Below are 22295 nucleotides of genomic sequence, written 5' to 3'. Positions count from 1 at the left end.
CTTACATGTCACACACTTACACTCACCAGTGCCCTGTGTCCCTCAGACACATCACACACGTACACTCACCTGTGGCCTGCGTCCCTTACATGTCACACACGTACTCACCTGTGCCCGGCGTCCCTTATATGTCACACACGTACACTCACCTGTGCCCCTTACATGTCACACATCAGACACATCACACACATACACTCACCTGTGCCTTGTGTCCCTCAGACACATCACTCACGTACACTCACCTGTGCCGTGTATCCATCAGAAACATCACACACGTACACTCACCTGTGCCCTGTTTCCCATAGACATATCACACATGTACACTCACCTGTGCCCTGTTTCACAGAGACATGTCACATACATACACTCACCTGTATCCATCAGCCACCTCACATACGTACTCACCTGTGCCCTGTGTCACTCAGACACATTAAACATGTGTACTCACCTGTGCCGTGTATCCCACAGACACATCACACACGTACACTCACCTGTGCCCAGTTTCCCACAGAAAAATCACACACGTACACTCTGTGGTGACATTTTATCACTGAAATATTAAAATATAGCTTACAGATTTTATACTGTACCTGGCATTTCACATAGCTGGTTTTAAAATTGAATATTCAAGTAGTTCTTTGGCCTAGTTTGATAAACCACTCCCTATTGAATTGGGGTATAAAAAAAACTGGAACACCAAAACCTCTCTTTTTCTTATCTTGTTCCTGCTGAAAAGATGGCTGATGGTGGACACACTGGAGGATGTGGTTAAGTATATTCCTATGATTATTTTAGCAGTGTTGCACAAATTGGGGTTGTAGTAGAGTTGCCCTGTATTAATTATTTGGACTTTTTTGCAGTAAAATAGATGTGTATATATATAGCTGTAAATCTTTCTCTTATTAGTAACATATATTGATTCCTAATAAACTGTTTGGAAAGAATGGAGACTCTTTTTAAAGTGTTTATTTCACAACTTACTTGTATTGGTTTAGTGGTTTTACCATAGAGATTGAGTACTAAATTAGAATTATATTTAGTATAAAGTAAAAATATTTTAAACTAATTAATAACCACACACTCACCTGTGCCCTATATTCCTGAGATACCTCACATACGTACACCCACCTGTGCCCTGTATCTCTCAGACACATCACACACGTACACTCACCTGTGCCCTGTGTCCCTCAGACACATCACACATGTACACTCACCTGTACCCTGTATCCCGCAGACACATCACACACGTACACTCACCTGTGCCCTATATCACTCAGACACATCACACACATACACTCACCTGTGGCCTGCATCCCTTACATGTCACACACATACACTCACCTGCGTCCCTTTGACACATCACAAACATACACTCACCTGTGCCCTGTGTCCCTCAGGCACATCACACATGTACACTCACCTGTGCCCTGTATCCCTCAGGCACATCACACACATACACTCACCTGTGCCCTGTATCCCTCAGACCCATCACACACGTACACTCACCTGTGCCCTGTTTCCCACAGACACAACACACAAGTACACTCACCTGTGCCCTGTGTCCCTCAGACACATCACAAACATACACTCACCTGTGCCCTGTATCCCTCAGGCACATCACACACGTACACTCACCTGTGCCCTGTATCCCTCAGGCACATCACACACGTACACTCACCTGTGCCCTTTGTCCCTTACATGTCACACACGTACACTCACCTGTGCCCTTTGTCCCTTACATGTCACACACGTACACTCACCTGTGCCCTGTGTCCCTTACATGTCACACACATACACTCACATGTGCCCTGTATCCCTCAGACACATCACACACATACACTCACCTGTGCCCTATGACCCACAGACACATCACACATGTACACTCACCTGTGCCCTGTATCCCTCAGACACATCACACACATACACTCACCTGTGCCCTGTATCCCTCAGACACATCACACATGTACACTCACCTGTGCCCTGTATCCCTCAGACACATCACACACATACACTCACCTGTGCCCTGTATCCCTCAGACACATCACACATGTACACTCACCTGTGCCCTGTATCCCTCAGACACATCACACACATACACTCACCTGTGCCCTGTATCCCTCAGACACATCACACATGTACACTCACCTGTGCCCTGTATCCCTCAGACACATCACACACATACACTCACCTGTGCCCTGTATCCCTCAGACACATCACACATGTACACTCACCTGTGCCCTGTATCCCTCAGACACATCACACATGTACACTCACCTGTGCCCTGTATCCCTCAGACACATCACACACGTACACTCACCTGTGCCCTGTATCCCTCAGACACATCACACATGTACACTCACCTGTGCCCTGTATCCCTCAGACACATCACACACATACACTCACCTGTGCCCTGTATCCCTCAGACACATCACACATGTACACTCACCTGTGCCCTGTATCCCTCAGACACATCACACATGTACACTCACCTGTGCCCTGTGCCCCTTACATGTCACACACGTACACTCACCTGTGCCCTGTATTCTTCAGACACATCACACACATGTACACTCCAGACACATCACACACATGTACACTCACCTGTGCTTATATTGGCACATATTTCCCGTTCTGCAGCTCCTGGCATATTTCTTAGCCACTGATCTTCAGTTTGTTTAGTGTTACATGAAATCTTAGCATCATTTACACCTGCAATAAAAAACAAACAATCTAAAGAGCCACTATTTACAGTGCCAATGGTCTCTTTTAAAATAAAATGTCAAGGGGCGGAGCCAACAGCACTAAGAAATGGTCGCACTTTCATGCTGCTCCAGAGCTAACATTTGTATTATTGCTTCTGAACGGCATCTAAATTTCATCTAGCCTCATGGAATTCTTGGATAACTTTGTAGACCCTTGTCCCATGCTTGGGGAGTGCTATATTTATTTACCGGAGTGAAAACATCAAGCTGAGATCGGAGACTTGTTCTCCTACGGCATACATGGCGGCCATTTTTACTCCCTTGGGGCTGTGAGATTACACAAACCCCTTGAGCTTATACTGAACATTGAGTCCAACCTTGCTATGACTGCCTAGGTGTTTGAAATTCGGGAACAACATGGTGGGAGCTAATAGCTTTATTGAGGCCATGCGCTGCATGCTTATGAGACATCACACCGCCTTTGAAGAGCTGCTTATTCAGACGTCTAGGCACGGGGACACCTGTGTATCTCAACTGACTACACAATCTGTGCTTGTTGTGGAGGAGGATGTGTATGACAGCACTTTAGAGCCTCCATACCCAAACGCTACCTTAACTAACTATGTGAAGGACCAGGTCCCTACCATCCTACAACCGGCGTTGGCGGGTAAGACACTTACAACTGTCAGCATGACTCTGCACATTACTGACTCATCGTCGCCTAGTACAAATGGCTCTATCGCAACTCAGGCGGCCTCAACGCTGAGCTCAGCAAATAGGACACAGAAGCTGAGAGGGCCTATAGATGGGGTTCATCTCCAAGACCTAAGAAAGATGTCGTTGAAACGGCAATCGCTTATGAGTTCTGCAGCCCTTTTCTCTTCCATAGAACTATCGGACTTTGATTGGGACCCTGATGCTGCCCATGAACTGGATGCATCTGAGAACTGGTGGTCTATGATGAAGGTTAATTGGGAGCTCTCAACACACTTTGCTTGTCACATTTACTTTTGCGCATTACTATTCAGGCTATGGGACGCCAGAAATTAGGTATAGGGTGAATAAAATTTGCCGTGTAGTGGCTATAGTTATATGAACACCACAATAGTTATTGAATGTTTGCAATGTCCCTAGGGAAACTTGTATTTTCTGTTTGGAATGCTGGACTCATACTGCCATACACCATCTATACATGACGACCAGGGAGTCTGATGTTAAGACTGGTTCACTCCAATCTGTTGAAATGAGCGTAATGCAGTTTTAAACAAGAGTCCTTTTTATGTTTATGTGCTACTCATTACCACCTATGGTAATTCAGGTCCTTATGTTTGGTATATCTGAGAAACTGTTTTTTTACTACTATATAGCTTAGCTTACAACTGCAAGAGATGTATTCTGATCGGTACAATGTGCATTTGTTTTATCTAAAGGGTGGCCTAAGTTGTCTGTTTCAGAACTACATAGGACAGTAAAATGTATTACTTACAATGGCCCCTTAAAGTTTTGCCTGATTCCCCCAGTATAATTTAGAAAATTATGGTTGTTTCTGTGCTTCTTAGTATTGAAATAACTTTTATCTCACATCTTATATTTGCAAGATTGGCTTTTCCTTTCATTGTTCCACTTATATCCTTCGATGTATCTGTATAGATTAAAAGAGCTTCTCCTATAATATAGTATTATGTATAGGGATTTTGGCTTTGTTTAAGGTTATACAAAGCTACTCATATTTTATTTAAAAGTAGCTACCTTGGTGTTGTCTTTCGAATGTAACTGGATGTATATAGTTTTTAATCTAGGGGGAACCTTCGATTTAACAAGCACAGTTTCATATGTCAACATTGTACTAACCTTTCCCCATGTGTAGTAGATAGATAATTATATCTTTTAGCGTGTGTGCTCTATCCTATTTGTGATGCCCTGGGTATAGGGATGCAGACAAGATAATAATGAGGCTTGTTGTCTCAACCTTTTTGTCCCCTCCAGGCTATAGCTGGGACTATACATACTCTTCTGCACCTCTCGACTAGCCAGGAGTCACGTGTGTCATAGCATCTTATACATTAGATTCCACTAAAGTAATTTTTGTGGTATTCTTGTGCTGGGTATAGGGCCCATACCTGGCCAACGGGATTTGCCTAGAATTATGATTCTTCCTATTTTAGTAAAGATGCCTATATAATTTACCTTAGGTTAATTAAGGTCATCCAGTGGCGATGGTTTAGAAGAGGGCTAACGGTTCCCACACCTGGTGACTTTATATGTTTAGTTATACTTTTATCAACAAGTTAATGACCCTTACTTTCTTAGAAAATATAGGAGAGATACTGTTTTGCTGTAGGATTAATCTATGGCCCAATCATTATACTCAACCATGGTATAAAATTCACAAATACCTGTCTAAGCTGCTTTGTATATTGATATATATTATGTTTGACCTAATGGTAGCTAATATTGTTTACATGTTTCTCCACACTCCATACTATATATTGCCACATATTACATTTTTGTATATTCTGTTGCATATGCTGTACTATTGGAATCCTACGTTGCCCTGTCTGAAACAATTGGATATACCTAACTTTTATATTTGCTTCTAAAAATATTCATTTAAAGGCCGCCATTTATGCTAAACAACTTGATTAGAATTCAGAAGAGAGCCATTGTCCTGATATTAGGTTGGTCTCCGCCTTCCACCCCCTTTCCCTTCCCTTCCTTTTCCCTTCCCCATATATCACACTCTGGTCTACGCGTGCGTGTCCGGGTGTGTGTTGAGTGGTTTTCCTCGTAAAATACCACAATTATTGTCCCTCCATCCCTTACTACAATGTTTGATTTTCAGTATAGATTATACATTTGTTATGATATGCCAATGCTATTCTATTATATGTTGTATTAAGGTTACAAAAAAAACAAAAAATGTGAGGTCTGTTTTCTTTTTCCCTTGCTCTGTGATGTAACAGGATTGATTTATTGTTGTCGTTTTTTTATGACCACTGTATCCTTTTGCCTTCTTCGGGATATTTGTAATAGTATTTGTTTTTGGTGATCTCAATAAAAATTACTTAAAAAAAATAAAAAATAAATAAAATGTCAAAAATTGTGTAATTTAATTTAACTAAACCTGAGCAGAGATCACTATCTGTCACATCTGGAAGAAGTACCATGTAGTAACAGCATAAGTACAGCATGTAGTAAAGCAAGTTAGCAAGGATTTAGTGACTTTACTAGCTGCAAATACACCCCCACCGTAGCCAATCAGAATTCCCTTGTATATTAAAAATAAAATCCATTCTAATGTTTTTCATTAAAACATCCCATATGCTTTGCAAATGCACTCATATCACAATAACACCCGTTATACCTGACATGGGGACAATACAGCACTAGTATTCCAACATGGCTCCTTGACCTGACATGAAACAATACAGTAATAGAATTCCAACAGCACCCAAAGTTCTCCCCAGGACCTTTTTAGTAGGAGTACCACCCAGCTGATTTTACTGACTACCTGCTAAAAGTTTAGCTATCTTAAGCTAAAATTAGCTAATATTAAAAATGTTAAATTTGTATTCCACAATTTATCATTAAATACATTCTGTTCAATTCTTAAATTAATTCTGTCTAGATTACAAGTTGTGCATTAGGGTAAAAAAGCAGCGTTAAGAGGTCCTAACGCTGCTTTTTTACGCCTGCTGGTCTTACGAGTCTTAAAGGTTTAGGGTGACTGCACACTTCTTACCGCAAAACGAGTTACAAAAACTCTGTAAAGTCTTTTTTCTATGGGACTTCCATAGCGCCGGTATTACAAGTCTGTCCTGTGAGGCCAAAAAGTGAGCGGTACACCCTACCCTGTCAAGAGTCCTAACGCATTTAAAAGTCAGTAGTTAAGAGTTTTATGGTACAACGCCGTAACATAAAACTCATAACTAAAGTGCTAAAAAGTACACTAACACCCATAAACTACTTATTAACCCTTAAACCGAGGTCCTTCCGCATCGCAAATACTAAAATAAAAATTTTAACCCCTCATCTGCCGCTCCGGACACCGCCGCCACCTACATTATATTTATGAACCCCTAATCTGGACATCGCCGACACCTACATTATATTTATTAACCCCTAATCTGCCGCCCCCAACGTTGCCCCCCACTATAATAAACATATTAACCCCTAAACAGCTGCACTCCCGCCTCACAAACATTAGTTAAATATTATTAACCCCTAATCTGCCGTCCCTAACATCGCCACCACCTACCTACATTTATTAACCCCTAATCTGCCGCCCCCAACGTCGCCGCCACTATATTAAAGTTATTAACCCCTAAACCTAAGTCTAACCCTAAACCTAACACCACCCACTAACCTAAATATAATTTAAATAAATCTAAATAAATATTCCTATCATTAACTAAATTATTCCTATTTAAAACTAAATACTTACCGGAAAATAAACACTAAGCTAGCTACAATATAACTAATAGTTACATTGTATCTATCTTAGGATTTATTTTTATTTTACAGGCAAGTTTGTATTTATTTTAACTAGGTAGAATAGTTATTAAATAGTTATTAACTATTTAATAACTACCTAGCTAAAATAAATACAAATTTATCTGTAAAATAAAACCTAACCTAAGTTACACTAACACCTATACACTATACTTAAATAAATTAACTAAATTAAATACAATTACGTAAATTAAATTAGCTAAAGTACAAACCCCCCCCACTAAATTACAGAAAATAATAAACAAATTACAGAAATTTAAACTAATTACACCTAATCTAATAGCCCTATTAAAATAAAAAAAGCCCCCCAAAATAAAAAAAACCCTAGTCTAAACTAAACTACCAATTGCCCTTAAAAGTAATCAGCTCTTTTACCTGTAAAAAAATACAAACAACCCCCCCAACAGTAAAAACCCACCACCCACACAACCAACCCCCTAAATAAAATACTATCTATTTTAGATTAGGGGTTCATAAGTATAATGTAGGTGGCGGCGGTGTCCGGAGCGGCAGATTAGGGGTTAATAAGTATAATATAGGTGTCGGCGATGTCGAGGGCTGCAGATTAGGGGTTAATAAGTGTAAGATTAGGGGTGTTTAGACTCGGGGTTCATGTTAGGGTGTTAGGTGTATACATAAAATGTATTTCCCCATAGGAATCAATGGGGCTGCGCTACTGAGTTTTACGCTGCTTTTTTGCATGTTTTAGACTTTTTTTCAGCCGGCTCTCTCCGTTGATTGCTATGGGGAAATCGTGCACGAGCACGTTACACCAGCTCACCGCTGACTTAAGCAGCACTGGTATTGGAGTGCGGTAATGACCAAACTTTTAACTGCGGGTTTCTGAAAACTCATAATACCAGCACTGTAGGTAAGTGAGCGATGAGACAAAACTGCTCGTTAGCACCACATAGCCTCTAACGCAAAACTCGTAATCTAGGTGTGTGTGTGTTTTGGATAGCTGAAAATGGTAAAATATCACACTACCCCCACCCTGCTACTTCATAATGCCACCTGACCTGGCTGGCAAAAATTTTTGTGGAGAACACTGAGCACCTATATCTGACACGAGGATAATAGAGTACTAGTATTTCAATAGCCCCTATACCTGACATGTTGACAATAAAGCACTAGAATTCCAACAGCTCCTATACCTGACATGGGGAAAATACAGCACTAGTATTCCAAATGCCCTTATATCGGACATGAGGACAATATAGCACTAGTATTCCAACAGCCTTTATACCTGACGTGGACAACACAACTCTTGCATTTCAACAGCCCCTATATCTGACATGGGGACAATACAGCACTAGTATTCCAACAACCCCTATACCGGATATAGGGACAATACAGCACTAGTATTCCAACAACCCCTATACCTGACATGGGGACAATACAGCACTAGTATTCAAACCCCTATACCTGATATAGGGACAATACAGCACTAGTATTCTAACAGCCCCTATACCTGACATGGGGACAATATGCAGCACTAGTATTCAAACAGCCCCTATACTTGACATGGTGAAAATACACATACAAACATACAGATATGCACATGGAAACATGCACAGACACACTACACAAGCACACACAGTCAAAACCTAATTACGTTATACAAACAAATACAATATTATAGAAAGGTTTCTGGTCTTTCTTAATAAATGTAACTAAAAAATAAATATTCACCCATAGGCCACATCTCTGCATCTACATGTGTGTGTCCACATGTACAGCTCATTAGCATACACAATTCAGCTAGGTACACTACTACACGCTATTACAATTTCCATGTTCACTGCTGCTGCCACTTCTCACCACAGTAATTATTACTAATATTGCCTTTTTTCATATGTGTGTTGTGCTCAATGCATCTGCTTGGTTAGTTCTATATTTAATGCCGTTGCTTGCTGGAAGAATACAATGTCCCTTTAAAACATTTTCCACATAAAAATAGGAACATGCTTCTCTGATGGTCTTTCACATGTATGATAGAGGGTTTAAATACGTCTCTTTAACTCACAATATAAAGACAGGACAAACAGATGTGATAAATCCCTTTTATGCAAGGAGAAAGACTGGCTAAAGATCTCAGAACTTCCCAGAAATAGTCGCTGTGAGAGTGTGGCACAGCATAAATTGACATACACATCTTTAAACTTCCAAGGTAGATACTTTGTATCAGAAAGGAAAGAGTATCTTCAATGTAGAATTATTAAGATTGTAATGTAGATTTCCCACCACATGGTGGCAGTGTCCCTCTGTTTTTGTGAACCACACTGCAGTGTACAGGAAAACAACACAGGGTGATACAGGCTGAAGATTCACAGCAGGAATGTCTGTAAACTTAAATACTGCCAGCAGCGATTCAGGTTTATGAATTGGTGAGTTACCAGTGGTGGTTAGAGGAGAGGAGATCTGTCTTTGTACAGGTGCAGCAGAAGGAAAAGTAAACTTCAGCAGCTCCAAGAAATGGGGAAAGGAACTTTCTCAGTTGTAAGAGGTTAGAAAACACACTGCAGGTGGAGAGGCTGGAGTAAGAGGTGCAACACAGAGTAGCGAGTATCCCCTGGATCCTCACTGAACAGCGGTCCTGCTGTTTTGTTACTGCAGTGGAAGTAAAACCTCCTGCTTTGCTTAAGGATTTATCTATCTAGCAGTCAGAACCAGGAGAGGTTAAGCAAATCTTGTTGAAAACTGAGAGGATAGATCAGGATTAATCTGAAGAGAGAGGTAAGAACTCAGCAAGCAGAGTCTAAGAATGTTCTGCAGAACACACAAGTGAAGTCTTAAAGCAATTAGCTTGTTAACAATCAAGTAAGGATATTCAGGCTAGGTGGGGTTAAATTTGCAGTGGTGTTAAAGGTATATTACAAGTGGCTTTAAAGATAACAGCAATGTAAGATTTATTTTATGCTCCTATAAAGTGCTACCTGTGTATCCGTAGCTAAAAACACTAGAAATTTGACAACAGTCAGTGAGTATCAGGCTATATTGTACTGTGACACTCAGTGTGTGATTGAGGTGACACCCTGACTGGTGATATAATGTACAGCACTTACAGACAATAAGCTATAAACACCAGGCAATACCCCATAAACAGAAGACACGTCACACGTGCACTTACCTGCATTGTCACTGTCACACATTTCCTGCATTGGAGCTTCCAGCTGACACGTTACACTCAAATCTTCTGTTTTAACATCTACGTCAGTATTAATATCATCATCATCATCTGTAAGAACATTTAATGCAGACAATATTTCATGGTTTAGGGTTTTATTTCACCCCAAAATCAACTAGTAATAGGTACTTTATAATTTCCTTACACCTAATATTTGAGGGATATTGAAATTGATCAATAATATCAAAATAGAGGGCATGTGCGTACTATTCACATAAAGCAGAGGGTGAGAGAGAAGAGAGGGCATGTGTATGTACTATTCACATAAAGCAGTGAGTGAGAGAGGAGGGCATGTGTGTGTACTATTTACATAAAGCAAAAGGTGAGAGAGAAGAAGAGGCATGTGTGTGTACTATTCACATAAATCAGAGGGTGAGAGAGAACAGAGGGCATGTGTATGTACTATTCACATAAATCAGAGGGTGAAAGAACAGAGGGCATGTGTGTACTATTCAAATAAAGCAGAGGGTGAGAGAGAAGAGAGGGCATGTGTATGTACTATTCACATAAATCAGAGGGTGAGAGAGAAGAGAGGGCATGTGTGTGTGTGCGATATGTTTGTGCACCAAATAGATGTTATCATTGCAATCTGTTTGTACTGAAGCTCATCATTTACATAGTAATTAATAGGGTTAAATCATTTCAGCATCTGAGTTTTTCGAATTGTGAAGCTTATACCATAGATCCCTCACCTGCAGAGACATCTGAAGGCTGAATATTCTGTACAAGGTCTCCTTGTGATCCTGTGTCTAGATTTTCATTACTGTGACCTGTTAGTTCTAATAAAGAATACAATTAGTTTTTTGGTTAAATGGATTTAAGTGCAGTTATCTCACACACATCTGATTATGTAGTAATATTACACAACACATCATTAGTTTAACTGGTCTGTCTTCAGGTTCATCATTTACATAACTATTAGTAAGGGTTAAAAAATTTCAGAATCTGAGTTTTCACTTTGTAAATACACATTAACAGCAGCCATAGATCTGTCACCTGCAGAGACGTCTGATGGGCTCTCCACTGGCTGAATATTCTGTACAAGTTCTCCTTGTGTTTCTGTGTCTAGATTTTCATCTCTGTGACCTGTTAGTTCTAATATTTTTTTTGTAAAATGGATATGAAAATTTTTATTGCAACTATAAAAAGGCATCTTAAAATGTTAAGAACAAAAACAAATAATCTGTTACTTGTTGCGTTTAAAATATTTACATATATAAATTGATATACTATATAATTGGTTTAACATTAATCCCTCTTGGCCCTTTAAATGTGTATTTATTATTTTTGTTGAGTATAAAACTAGTTTATGATCAGACAGCTCATTAGATCACACATGACAAGTTAACTGTAAATTTACTCTGTGTCAGTCACGTCAGTAGTGTATGTGCATGTCCTGAGTGAGATATTTATTAGTACACAGCGTTACCTGAGCTCTCATTTCCTGGAATCTCATTAGTCCTTAGTGCTTGGTGAGTCTCCATCATGACGTCCTTGTAAAGCTCCTTGTGTCCCTCTATATACTCCCATTCCTCCATAGAGAAATACACGGCAACATCATCACACTTTATAGGCACCTGAAACACACACAACTCATTCAGGCCCTGATATTTTAAAACTCTCTGCTCAGGTGACATATTCTAAAATTGTCCTCCAGCACTGCGAGATCCCTAGTGAAATTTTCAAAAGTCAGATTTGGCTTTACGTCTCCAAGGGGCGTTCCCTGCATATCTGTATGTAAAGGAGAGACAAATCCAGTGTAATATAGCACTGCATGATGTGACAGTTCTGCTGCATTTACACTTTGTGCTTTCTATATTATATAACTTTACACTTCAGATTAAACGTTATTACATTTAAACTTTGCACTTTCTATTTTGTATTTTATTTTGTATACAGCAGTGTAGTTAGGATTGTGATTTTACAAATTATTATTATAGAGCAGACTTCACAGAGGCCTTCCATAGAAAGTAAAGAAGCTATATGGATACAAAATTTCACATGGAAGAGAGAAGGTAACTGGAAAACCCCTGGGGCTGATATAAAGGCTCTTAGTGCATAAAATATATATACACACACATATATACAGGGAGTGCAGAATTATTAGGCAAATGAGTATTTTGACCACATCATCCTCTATATGCATGTTGTCTTACTCCAAACGGTATAGGCTTGAAAGCCTACTACCAATTAAGCATATTAGGTGATGTGCATCTCTGTAATGAGAAGGGGTGTGGTCTAATGACAGCAACACCCTTTATCAGGTGTGCATAATTATTAGGCAACTTCCTTTCCTTTGGCAAAATGGGTCAAAAGAAGGACTTGACAGGCTCAGAAAAGTCAAAAAGAGTGAGATATCTTGCAGAGGGATGCAGCACTCTTAAAATTGCAAAGCTTCTGAAGCGTGATCATCGAACAATCAAGCGTTTCATTCAAAATAGTCAACAGGGTCGCAAGAAGCATGTGGAAAAACCAAGGCGCAAAATAACTGCCCATGAACTGAGAAAAGTCAAGCGTGCAGCTGCCAAGATGCCACTTGCCACCAGTTTGGCCATATTTCAGAGCTGCAACATCACTGGAGTGCCCAAAAGCACAAGGTGTGCAATACTCAGAGACATGGCCAAGGTAAGAAAGGCTGAAAGACGACCACCACTGAACAAGACACACAAGCTGAAACGTCAAGACTGGGCCAAGAAATATCTCAAGACTGATTTTTCTAAGGTTTTATGGACTGATGAAATGAGAGTGAGTCTTGATGGGCCAGATGGATGGGCCCGTGGCTGGATTGGTAAAGGGCAGAGAGCTCCAGTCCGACTCAGACGCCAGCAAGGTGGAGGTGGAGTACTGGTTTGGGCTGGTATCATCAAAGATGAGCTTGTGGGGCCTTTTCGGGTTGAGGATGGAGTCAAGCTCAACTCCCAGTCCTACTGCCAGTTTCTGGAAGACACCTTCTTCAAGCAGTGGTACAGGAAGAAGTCTGCATCCTTCAAGAAAAACATGATTTTCATGCAGGACAATGCTCCATCACACGCGTCCAAGTACTCCACAGCGTGGCTGGCAAGAAAGGGTATAAAAGAAGAAAATCTAATGACATGGCGTCCTTGTTCACCTGATCTGAACCCCATTGAGAACCTGTGGTCCATCATCAAATGTGAGATTTACAAGTAGGGAAAACAGTACACCTCTCTGAACAGTGTCTGGGAGGCTGTGGTTGCTGCTGCACGCAATGTTGATGGTGAACAGATCAAAACACTGACAGAATCCATGGATGGCAGGCTTTTGAGTGTCCTTGCAAAGAAAGGTGGCTATATTGGTCACTGAATTGTTTTTGTTTTGTTTTTGAATGTCAGAAATGTATATTTGTGAATGTTGAGATGTTATATTGGTTTCACTGGTAAAAATAAATAATTGAAATGGGTATATATTTGTTTTTTGTTAAGTTGCCTAATAATTATGCACAGTAATAGTCACCTGCACACACAGATATCCCCCTAAAATAGCTAAAACTAAAAACAAACTAAAAACTACTTCCAAAAATATTCACCTTTTATATTAATGAGTTTTTTGGGTTCATTGAGAACATGGATGTTGTTCAATAATAAAATTAATCCTCAAAAATACAACTTGCCTAATAATTCTGCACTCCCTGTATGTGTGTATATATATATATATATATATATATATATATATATATATATATATATATATATATATATATATATATATATTTATCCAAGCTGGTATAGCACTCACAGAAACTTAGTATATAAGTCCATAAGACTGACGAATCTGACCTATTGTGTCTGCCAGGGATTCGTTATGTTCTAAAGTGGCTGAGTATATTGATCATCACCTACAGCCAGTAGTGAAAGAATCTCTTTTATATTAGATTCACCATCATTAATTAAAAAACTGCTTAATAGAGACTGGTTGGAGGCCGATGATCTCTTGGTGACAATGGACGTTGACAGCCTGTACACCGTGATTCCTCCTGTTGGGGGTGTACAGGCTGTCAAAACCATGCTTAGTCTCTCGTTGGCATATGCGGGACCACCCATTGAGTTCCTGCTAGAATTATTAACTTTTTGCTTAGAGAAAAAATTCTTTAGATTCGAGAAAGAGTATTTTCTACAAATAGCGGGGACTGCGATGGGTTCCAGTATGGCTCCCGCATATGCCAACTTATACATGTTATGGTATGAGACGTTTGAAATTTAAACTTCTTCTATCCCCGAGATCAAGCTATATGGCCGCTATATAGACGACGTGCTCCTGGTATGGAGGGGTATGGTTGAATCACTACATGAGTGGGTAGGAAAACTTAATATGTTAGATTCTCCAATCCGATTTAAATATGAGGTTAACAGTGAAACCATTTCTTTCTTGGATTTAAAAATTTCTAAACATAGGACAGGTGGACTTACCAGGTTCAGTACATCACTATACACAAAACCAACTGATAGAAATTCCCTTCTACTATCCACAAGTTTCCATCCAGCACACCAAAAGAAAGGCGTAATTAAGTCTCAGCTCATGCGAGTCGCCCGTAATAACACACTCACGGAGACCAGGGTCCTCCAAGAGAAAGTCATGAAAGAAAAATTGAAGGAGCGAGGATATAGATGGACTGATATAGAGAACTCTTCACTGGAATTGGCCCAACTTGACCAAGGTGCACTCCTCCACAAGGCAAAAGCGGAGAAGACAAATGACAAAGAAATTAACTTGATTACCACATTTACCCCCCTACATCAAGCACTTGAAAAATCAGTGCGGGAGAATTGGGAGATAGTGAGGACGGACAAGTCTCTCCCCTTTGCTTCAACAAAACCACCACGGTTGGTTTATAAAAAATCTTCTACCTTGAAGGACATTCTGGTCCACAACGATCCTACACACTGTTACCAAAAAGGCACTTGGATGGATACCACCAGAAAACCTGGTTGTTTCAAATGTGGTGACTGCACCACATGCAACAGCATGTGTCAGCCGCTTTGGAATCAGTCCGGAATGCAACCCAACTGCTAGCGTGAATAGAAAGCACACGCTAGCACACTGAGAAATATCCAGGACGTGACCCACTCAGGAAACAGATGAGAAAGTTAACAAAAATAATTATTGCTCCAGTATGCAGGGAAGTCACAAAGGAAAAAACGTCCCTTTAAGCAGGTCAAAGAATATAAAGGAAATGCTCTTATTTGCAGCTTTGAAAAAAGGTCCTCTTTAGCAGGCTTGTATAAAAGGCAAAGTTCTTCTTTTGCAGCTTGTAAAAGTAAATGTCCCTTTAAGCAGGCTTATAACAAACAGAAAGGCAAAGTTCTCTTTTGCAGCTTGCAAAAGTAAATGTCCCTTTAAGCAGGCTTATAACAAACAGAAATGCAAAGTTCTCTTTTGCAGCTTGTAAAAGTAAAGATTGAGGATTAAGGCAAAAGCAAGGTCAGGCAGGCAGAGGTCGGTATCCAAATATCAGTAAGAGGTTAAGGCAAAAGGCAAGGTCAGGCAGGCAGAAGTCGGTATCCAAAACATCAGCAAAAAGGGTTAAGGCAAAAGGCTTGGTCAGGCAGGCAAAAGTCGGTATCAAAACATCAGCAAAAAGGGTTAAGGCAAAAAGCTTGGTCAGGCAGGCAGAAGTCGGTACACAAGGAAACAGAATTAAGATATGGTACTCACAAACTCCAAGGGAAACAAACAAACGGGCCCCGAGTAAGATCTCCCGCCGTGGTTTAAAGGCAGGAGTGGCCACGTCATCAGAGGGGTGTGTCGAGAAAGCGTCACGTTGCTAAGCAACGTGACGTCATTCACACAGAGAAGATCCGGGAGCCGCGGCGACACGGCAATGAACGGACAGAATCATGACAGCATGCTTACATGATCCATATTCCACCACCCTCGCACAGGAAAGAAATACAAAATTTATCACAGATTGACCTGCACTAGCAGTTTTGTGATATACATCCTGACATGCCCATGTTCTTTGGTGTATGTCGGAAAGACCTCTACTACGTTCCGGGAGAGGATGGCGAATCATCGCCACGCAATAAGAACTGCGATTGAGAAGAAGGAATCAGATCAACCTGTCGCTAGACATTTTATGCAGGCAGGACACACGGCTGCGAGTCTAAGAACAATGGTCATTGATCATGTACCACCCATGAAGAGGGTTGGGGATAGACATACTAGGTTACTACAGGTTGAAGCTTCCTGGATATACCGTTTGGATACTGTTACCCCTAGAGGTCTTAATGCACAACTCGATTATAATGTGTTTATTTAAACTGGACTTGGCTATGATTCATCAGTCTAGGTCTATGTCTGGACATTTACCATTATTTCTTGTTATAATGATCTTTTTTACCCTTAGAGGTTGCAGTCTTTTATAGGACCAAGGTCTCCGACGTGAGTGTGTTACCATATAAAATAAAACAAAATATGTTTCGCCATACCTTGAGAGATATGAAGAGGGATTTGTGGCCTCCTTTTGACCACTATTATTGATTCATTTTGATTGTTGGCATGAATTGTTACATATGCTTTTCCAGTTGCATAGCTAAGTTAGTGCTAAGTTTAGCCGTTTTTATTATTATTTGTTATAATTTGTCACTATGCTTGTGGTTTCTTGACACTATTATTGATAGCGATTACCAGCCTGCTGCGGTGTTATGCGCCCACTACTATACGCTACTGTGACGATATGTCTATTCGTCACTGGAGGTGGGGATATGCTAATTAGCCATGCGGCTATTCCCCTGTCCAGCATTGTTGGCGGTAGTGACGCGATACATCCGCTCCGGTTTGGTAATACCGGAAGTGAAGAGCACGTTTAGGGGTTTAAATAACATAATTTATGTAAGAACTTACCTGATAAATTCATTTCTTTCATATTAACAAGAGTCCATGAGCTAGTGACGTATGGGATATACATTCCTACCAGGAGGGGCAAAGTTTCCCAAACCTTAAAATGCCTATAAATACACCCCTCACCACACCCACAAATCAGTTTAACGAATAGCCAAGAAGTGGGGTGATAAGAAAAAAAGTGCGAAGCATATAAAATAAGGAATTGGAATAATTGTGCTTTATACAAAAAATCATAACCACCACAAAAAAGGGTGGGCCTCATGGACTCTTGTTAATATGAAAGAAATGAATTTATCAGGTAAGTTCTTACATAAATTATGTTTTCTTTCATGTAATTAACAAGAGTCCATGAGCTAGTGACGTATGGGATAATGACTACCCAAGATGTGGATCTTTCCACACAAGAGTCACTAGAGAGGGAGGGATAAAATAAAGACAGCCAATTCCTGCTGAAAATAATCCACACCCAAAATAAAGTTTAACGAAAAACATAAGCAGAAGATTCAAACTGAAATTGCTGCCTGAAGAACTTTTCTACCAAAAACTGCTTCAGAAGAAGAAAATACATCAAAATGGTAGAATTTAGTAAAAGTATGCAAAGAGGACCAAGTTGCTGCTTTGCAGATCTGGTCAACCGAAGCTTCATTCCTAAACGCCCAGGAAGTAGATACTGACCTAGTAGAATGAGCTGTAATTCTCTGAGGCGGAATTTTACCCGACTCAACATAGGCAAGATGAATTAAAGATTTCAACCAAGATGCCAAAGAAATGGCAGAAGCTTTCTGGCCTTTCCTAGAACCGGAAAAGATAACAAATAGACTAGAAGTCTTACGGAAAGATTTCGTAGCTTCAACATAATATTTCAAAGCTCTAACAACATCCAAAGAATGCAACGATTTCTCCTTAGAATTCTTAGGATTAGGACATAATGAAGGAACCACAATTTCTCTACTAATGTTGTTGGAATTCACAACCTTAGGTAAAAATTCAAAAGAAGTTTGCAACACCGCCTTATCCTGATGAAAAATCAGAAAAGGAGACTCACAAGAAAGAGCAGATAATTCAGAAACTCTTCTAGCAGAAGAGATGGCCAAAAGGAACAAATCTTTCCAAGAAAGTAATTTAATGTTCAATGAATGCATAGGTTCAAACGGAGGAGCTTGAAGAGCTCCCAGAACCAAATTCAAACTCCAAGGAGGAGAAATTGACTTAATGACAGGTTTTATACGAACCAAAGCTTGTACAAAACAATGAATATCAGGAAGAATAGCAATCTTTCTGTGAAAAAGAACAGAAAGAGCGGAGATTTGTCCTTTCAAAGAACTTGCGGACAAACCCTTATCTAAACCATCCTGAAGAAACTGTAAAATTCTCGGTATTCTAAAAGAATGCCAAGAAAAATGATGAGAAAGACACCAAGAAATATAAGTCTTTCAGACTCTATAATATATCTCTCGAGATACAGATTTACGAGCCTGTAACATAGTATTAATCACGGAGTCAGAGAAACCTCTTTGACCAAGAATCAAGCGTTCAATCTCCATACCTTTAAATTTAAGGATTTCAGATCCGGATGGAAAAAAGGACCTTGCGACAGAAGGTCTGGTCTTAACGGAAGAGTCCATGGTTGGCAAGATGCCATCCGGACAAGATCCGCATACCAAAACCTGTGAGGCCATGCCGGAGCTATTAGCAGAACAAACGAGCATTCCCTCAGAATCTTGGAGATTACTCTTGGAAGAAGAACTAGAGGCGGAAAGATATAGGCAGGATGATACTTCCAAGGAAGTGATAATGCATCCACTGCCTCCGCCTGAGGATCCCGGGATCTGGACAGATACCTGGGAAGTTTCTTGTTTAGATGAGAGGCCATCAGATCTATCTCTGGGAGCCCCCACATTTGAACAATCTGAAGAAATACCTCTGGGTGAAGAGACCATTCGCCCGGATGCAACGTTTGGCGACTGAGATAATCCGCTTCCCAATTGTCTACACCTGGGATATGAACCGCAGAGATTAGACAGGAGCTGGATTCCGCCCAAACCAAAATTCGAGATACTTCTTTCATAGCCAGAGGACTGTGAGTCCCTCCTTGATGATTGATGTATGCCACAGTTGTGACATTGTCTGTCTGAAAACAAATGAACGATTCTCTCTTCAGAAGAGGCCAAAACTGAAGAGCTCTGAAAATTGCACGGAGTTCCAAAATATTGATCGGTAATCTCACCTCCTGAGATTCCCAAACTCCTTGTGCCGTCAGAGATCCCCACACAGCTCCCCAACCTGTGAGACTTGCATCTGTTGAAATTACAGTCCAGGTCGGAAGAACAAAAGAAGCCCCCTGAATTAAACGATGGTGATCTGTCCACCACGTTAGAGAGTGTCGAACAATCGGTTTTAAAGATATTAAATGATATATCTTCGTGTAATCCCTGCACCATTGGTTCAGCATACAGAGCTGAAGAGGTCGCATGTGAAAACGAGCAAAGGGGATCGCGTCCGATGCAGCAGTCATAAGACCTAGAATTTCCATGCATAAGGCTACCGAAGGGAATGATTGAGACTGAAGGTTTCGACAAGCTGTAATCAATTTTAGACGTCTCTTGTCTGTTAAAGACAGAGTCATGGACACTGAATCTATCTGGAAACCCAGAAAGGTTACCCTTGTTTGAGGAATCAAAGAACTTTTTGGTAAATTGATCCTCCAACCATGATCTTGAAGAAACAACACAAGTCGATTCGTATGAGACTCTGCTAAATGTAAAGACTGAGCAAGTACCAAGATATCGTCCAAATAAGGAAATACCACAATACCCTGTTCTCTGATTACAGACAGAAGGGCACCGAGAATCTTTGTGAAAATTCTTGGAGCTGTAGCAAGGCCAAACGGTAGAGCCACAAATTGGTAATGCTTGTCTAGAAAAGAGAATCTCAGGAACTGATAATGATCTGGATGAATCGGAATATGCAGATATGCATCCTGTAAATCTATTGTGGACATATAATTCCCTTGCTGAACAAAAGGCAATATAGTCCTTACAGTTACCATCTTGAACGTTGGTATCCTTACATAACGATTCAATAATTTTAGATCCAGAACTGGTCTGAAGGAATTCTCCTTCTTTGGTACAATGAAGAGATTTGAATAAAACCCCATCCCCTGTTCCGGAACTGGAACTGGCATAATTACTCCAGCCAACTCTAGATCTGAAACACAATTCAGAAATGCTTGAGCTTTCACTGGATTTACTGGGACACGGGAAAGAAAAAATCTCTTTGCAGGAGGTCTCATCTTGAAACCAATTCTGTACCCTTCTGAAACAATGTTCTGAATCCAAAGATTGTGAACAGAATTGATCCAAATTTCTTTGAAAAAACGTAACCTGCCCCCTACCAGCTGAACTGGAATGAGGGCCGTACCTTCATGTGAACTTAGAAGCAGGCTTTGCCTTTCTAGCAGGCTTGGATTTATTCCAGACTGGAGATGGTTTCCAAACTGAAACTGCTCCTGAGGACGAAGGATCAGGCTTTTGTTCTTTGTTGAAACGAAAGGAACGAAAACGATTGTTAGCCCTGTTTTTACCTTTAGATTTTTTATCCTGTGGTAAAAAAGTTCCTTTCCCACCAGTAACAGTTGAAATAATAGAATCCAACTGAGAACCAAATAATTTGTTTCCCTGGAAAGAAATGGAAAGTAGAGTTGATTTAGAAGCCATATCAGCATTCCAAGTCTTAAGCCATAAAGCTCTTCTGGCTAAGATAGCCAGAGACATAAACCTAACATCAACTCTAATAATATCAAAAATGGCATCACAGATAAAATTATTAGCATGCTGGAGAAGAATAACAATATCATGAGAATCACGATTTGTTACTTGTTGCGCTAGAGTTTCCAACCAAAAAGTTGAAGCTGCAGCAACATCAGCCAATGATATAGCAGGTCTAAGAAGATTACCTGAACACAGATAAGCTTTTCTTAGAAAAGATTCAATTTTTCTATCTAAAGGATCCTTAAACGAGGTACCATCTGACGTAGGAATGGTAGTACGTTTAGCAAGGGTAGAAATAGCCCCATCAACTTTAGGGATTTTGTCCCAAAATTCTAACCTGTCAGGCGGAACAGGATATAATTGCTTAAAACGTTTAGAAGGAGTAAATGAATTACCCAATTTATCCCATTCTTTGGAAATTACTGCAGAAATAGCATTAGGAACAGGAAAAACTTCTGGAATAACCGCAGGAGCTTTAAAAACCTTATCCAAACGAATAGAATTAGTATCAAGAGGACTAGAATCCTCTATTTCTAAAGCAATTAGTACTTCTTTAAGTAAAGAGCGAATAAATTCCATCTTAAATAAATATGAAGATTTATCAGCATCAATCTCTGAGATAGAATCCTCTGAACCAGAAGAGTCCAAAGAATCAGAATGATGGTGTTCATTTAAAAATTCATCTGTAGAGAGAGAAGATTTAAAAAACTTTTTACGTTTACTAGAAGGAGAAATAACAGACAAAGCCTTCTTTATGGATTCAGAAACAAAATCTCTTATGTTATCAGGAACATTCTGCACCTTAGATGTTGAGGGAACTGCAACAGGCAATGGTACATTACTAAAGGAAATATTATCTGCTTTAACAAGTTTGTCATGACAATTATTACAAACAACAGCTGGAGGAATAGCTACCAAAAGTTTACAGCAGATACACTTAGCTTTGGTAGATCCAGCAGGCAGTGATTTTCCTGTAGTATCTTCTGGCTCAGATGCAACGTGAGACATCTTGCAATATGTAAGAGAAAAAACAACATATAAAGCAAAATAGATCAAATTCCTTATAAGACAGTTTCAGGAATGGGAAAGAATGCCAAACATCAAGCTTCTAGCAACCAGAAGCAAATGAAAAATGAGACTGAAATAATGTGGAGACAAAAGCGACGCCCATATTTTTTAGCGCCAAATAAGACGCCCACATTATTTGGCGCCTAAATGCTTTTGGCGCCAAAAATGACGCCACATCCGGAACGCCGACATTTTTGG

At 40.0% G+C, this 22295-nt stretch overlaps 1 protein-coding gene across 3 annotated transcripts in view; it reads right to left on the bottom strand.

Moving 5' to 3' along the window:
• The window catches only part of LOC128657278 (gastrula zinc finger protein XlCGF26.1-like), a 55338-nt gene that overhangs the window by 5783 nt on the left and 27260 nt on the right, over nucleotides 1–22295 (bottom strand). For 2 of the 3 annotated variants that reach the window (XM_053711557.1, XM_053711559.1), the window contains 5 exons: nucleotides 11831–11978; nucleotides 11398–11496; nucleotides 11094–11180; nucleotides 10345–10452; nucleotides 2602–2709 (listed from right to left, as the gene is read on the bottom strand). In XM_053711557.1, the coding sequence (XP_053567532.1) occupies nucleotides 2602–2709; nucleotides 10345–10452; nucleotides 11094–11180; nucleotides 11398–11496; nucleotides 11831–11978 (550 nt within the window). The remainder of the gene's footprint in view (nucleotides 1–2601; nucleotides 2710–10344; nucleotides 10453–11093; nucleotides 11181–11397; nucleotides 11497–11830; nucleotides 11979–22295) is intronic. The other variant, XM_053711558.1, reaches the window with a different exon arrangement.

The sequence above is a fragment of the Bombina bombina genome, chromosome 4, assembly GCF_027579735.1.
Source record: "Bombina bombina isolate aBomBom1 chromosome 4, aBomBom1.pri, whole genome shotgun sequence".
Classification (NCBI taxonomy): domain Eukaryota; kingdom Metazoa; phylum Chordata; class Amphibia; order Anura; family Bombinatoridae; genus Bombina; species Bombina bombina.
Note: the sequence above shows the minus strand (reverse complement) of the source record. Positions and strands in the feature narration are given on the sequence as shown.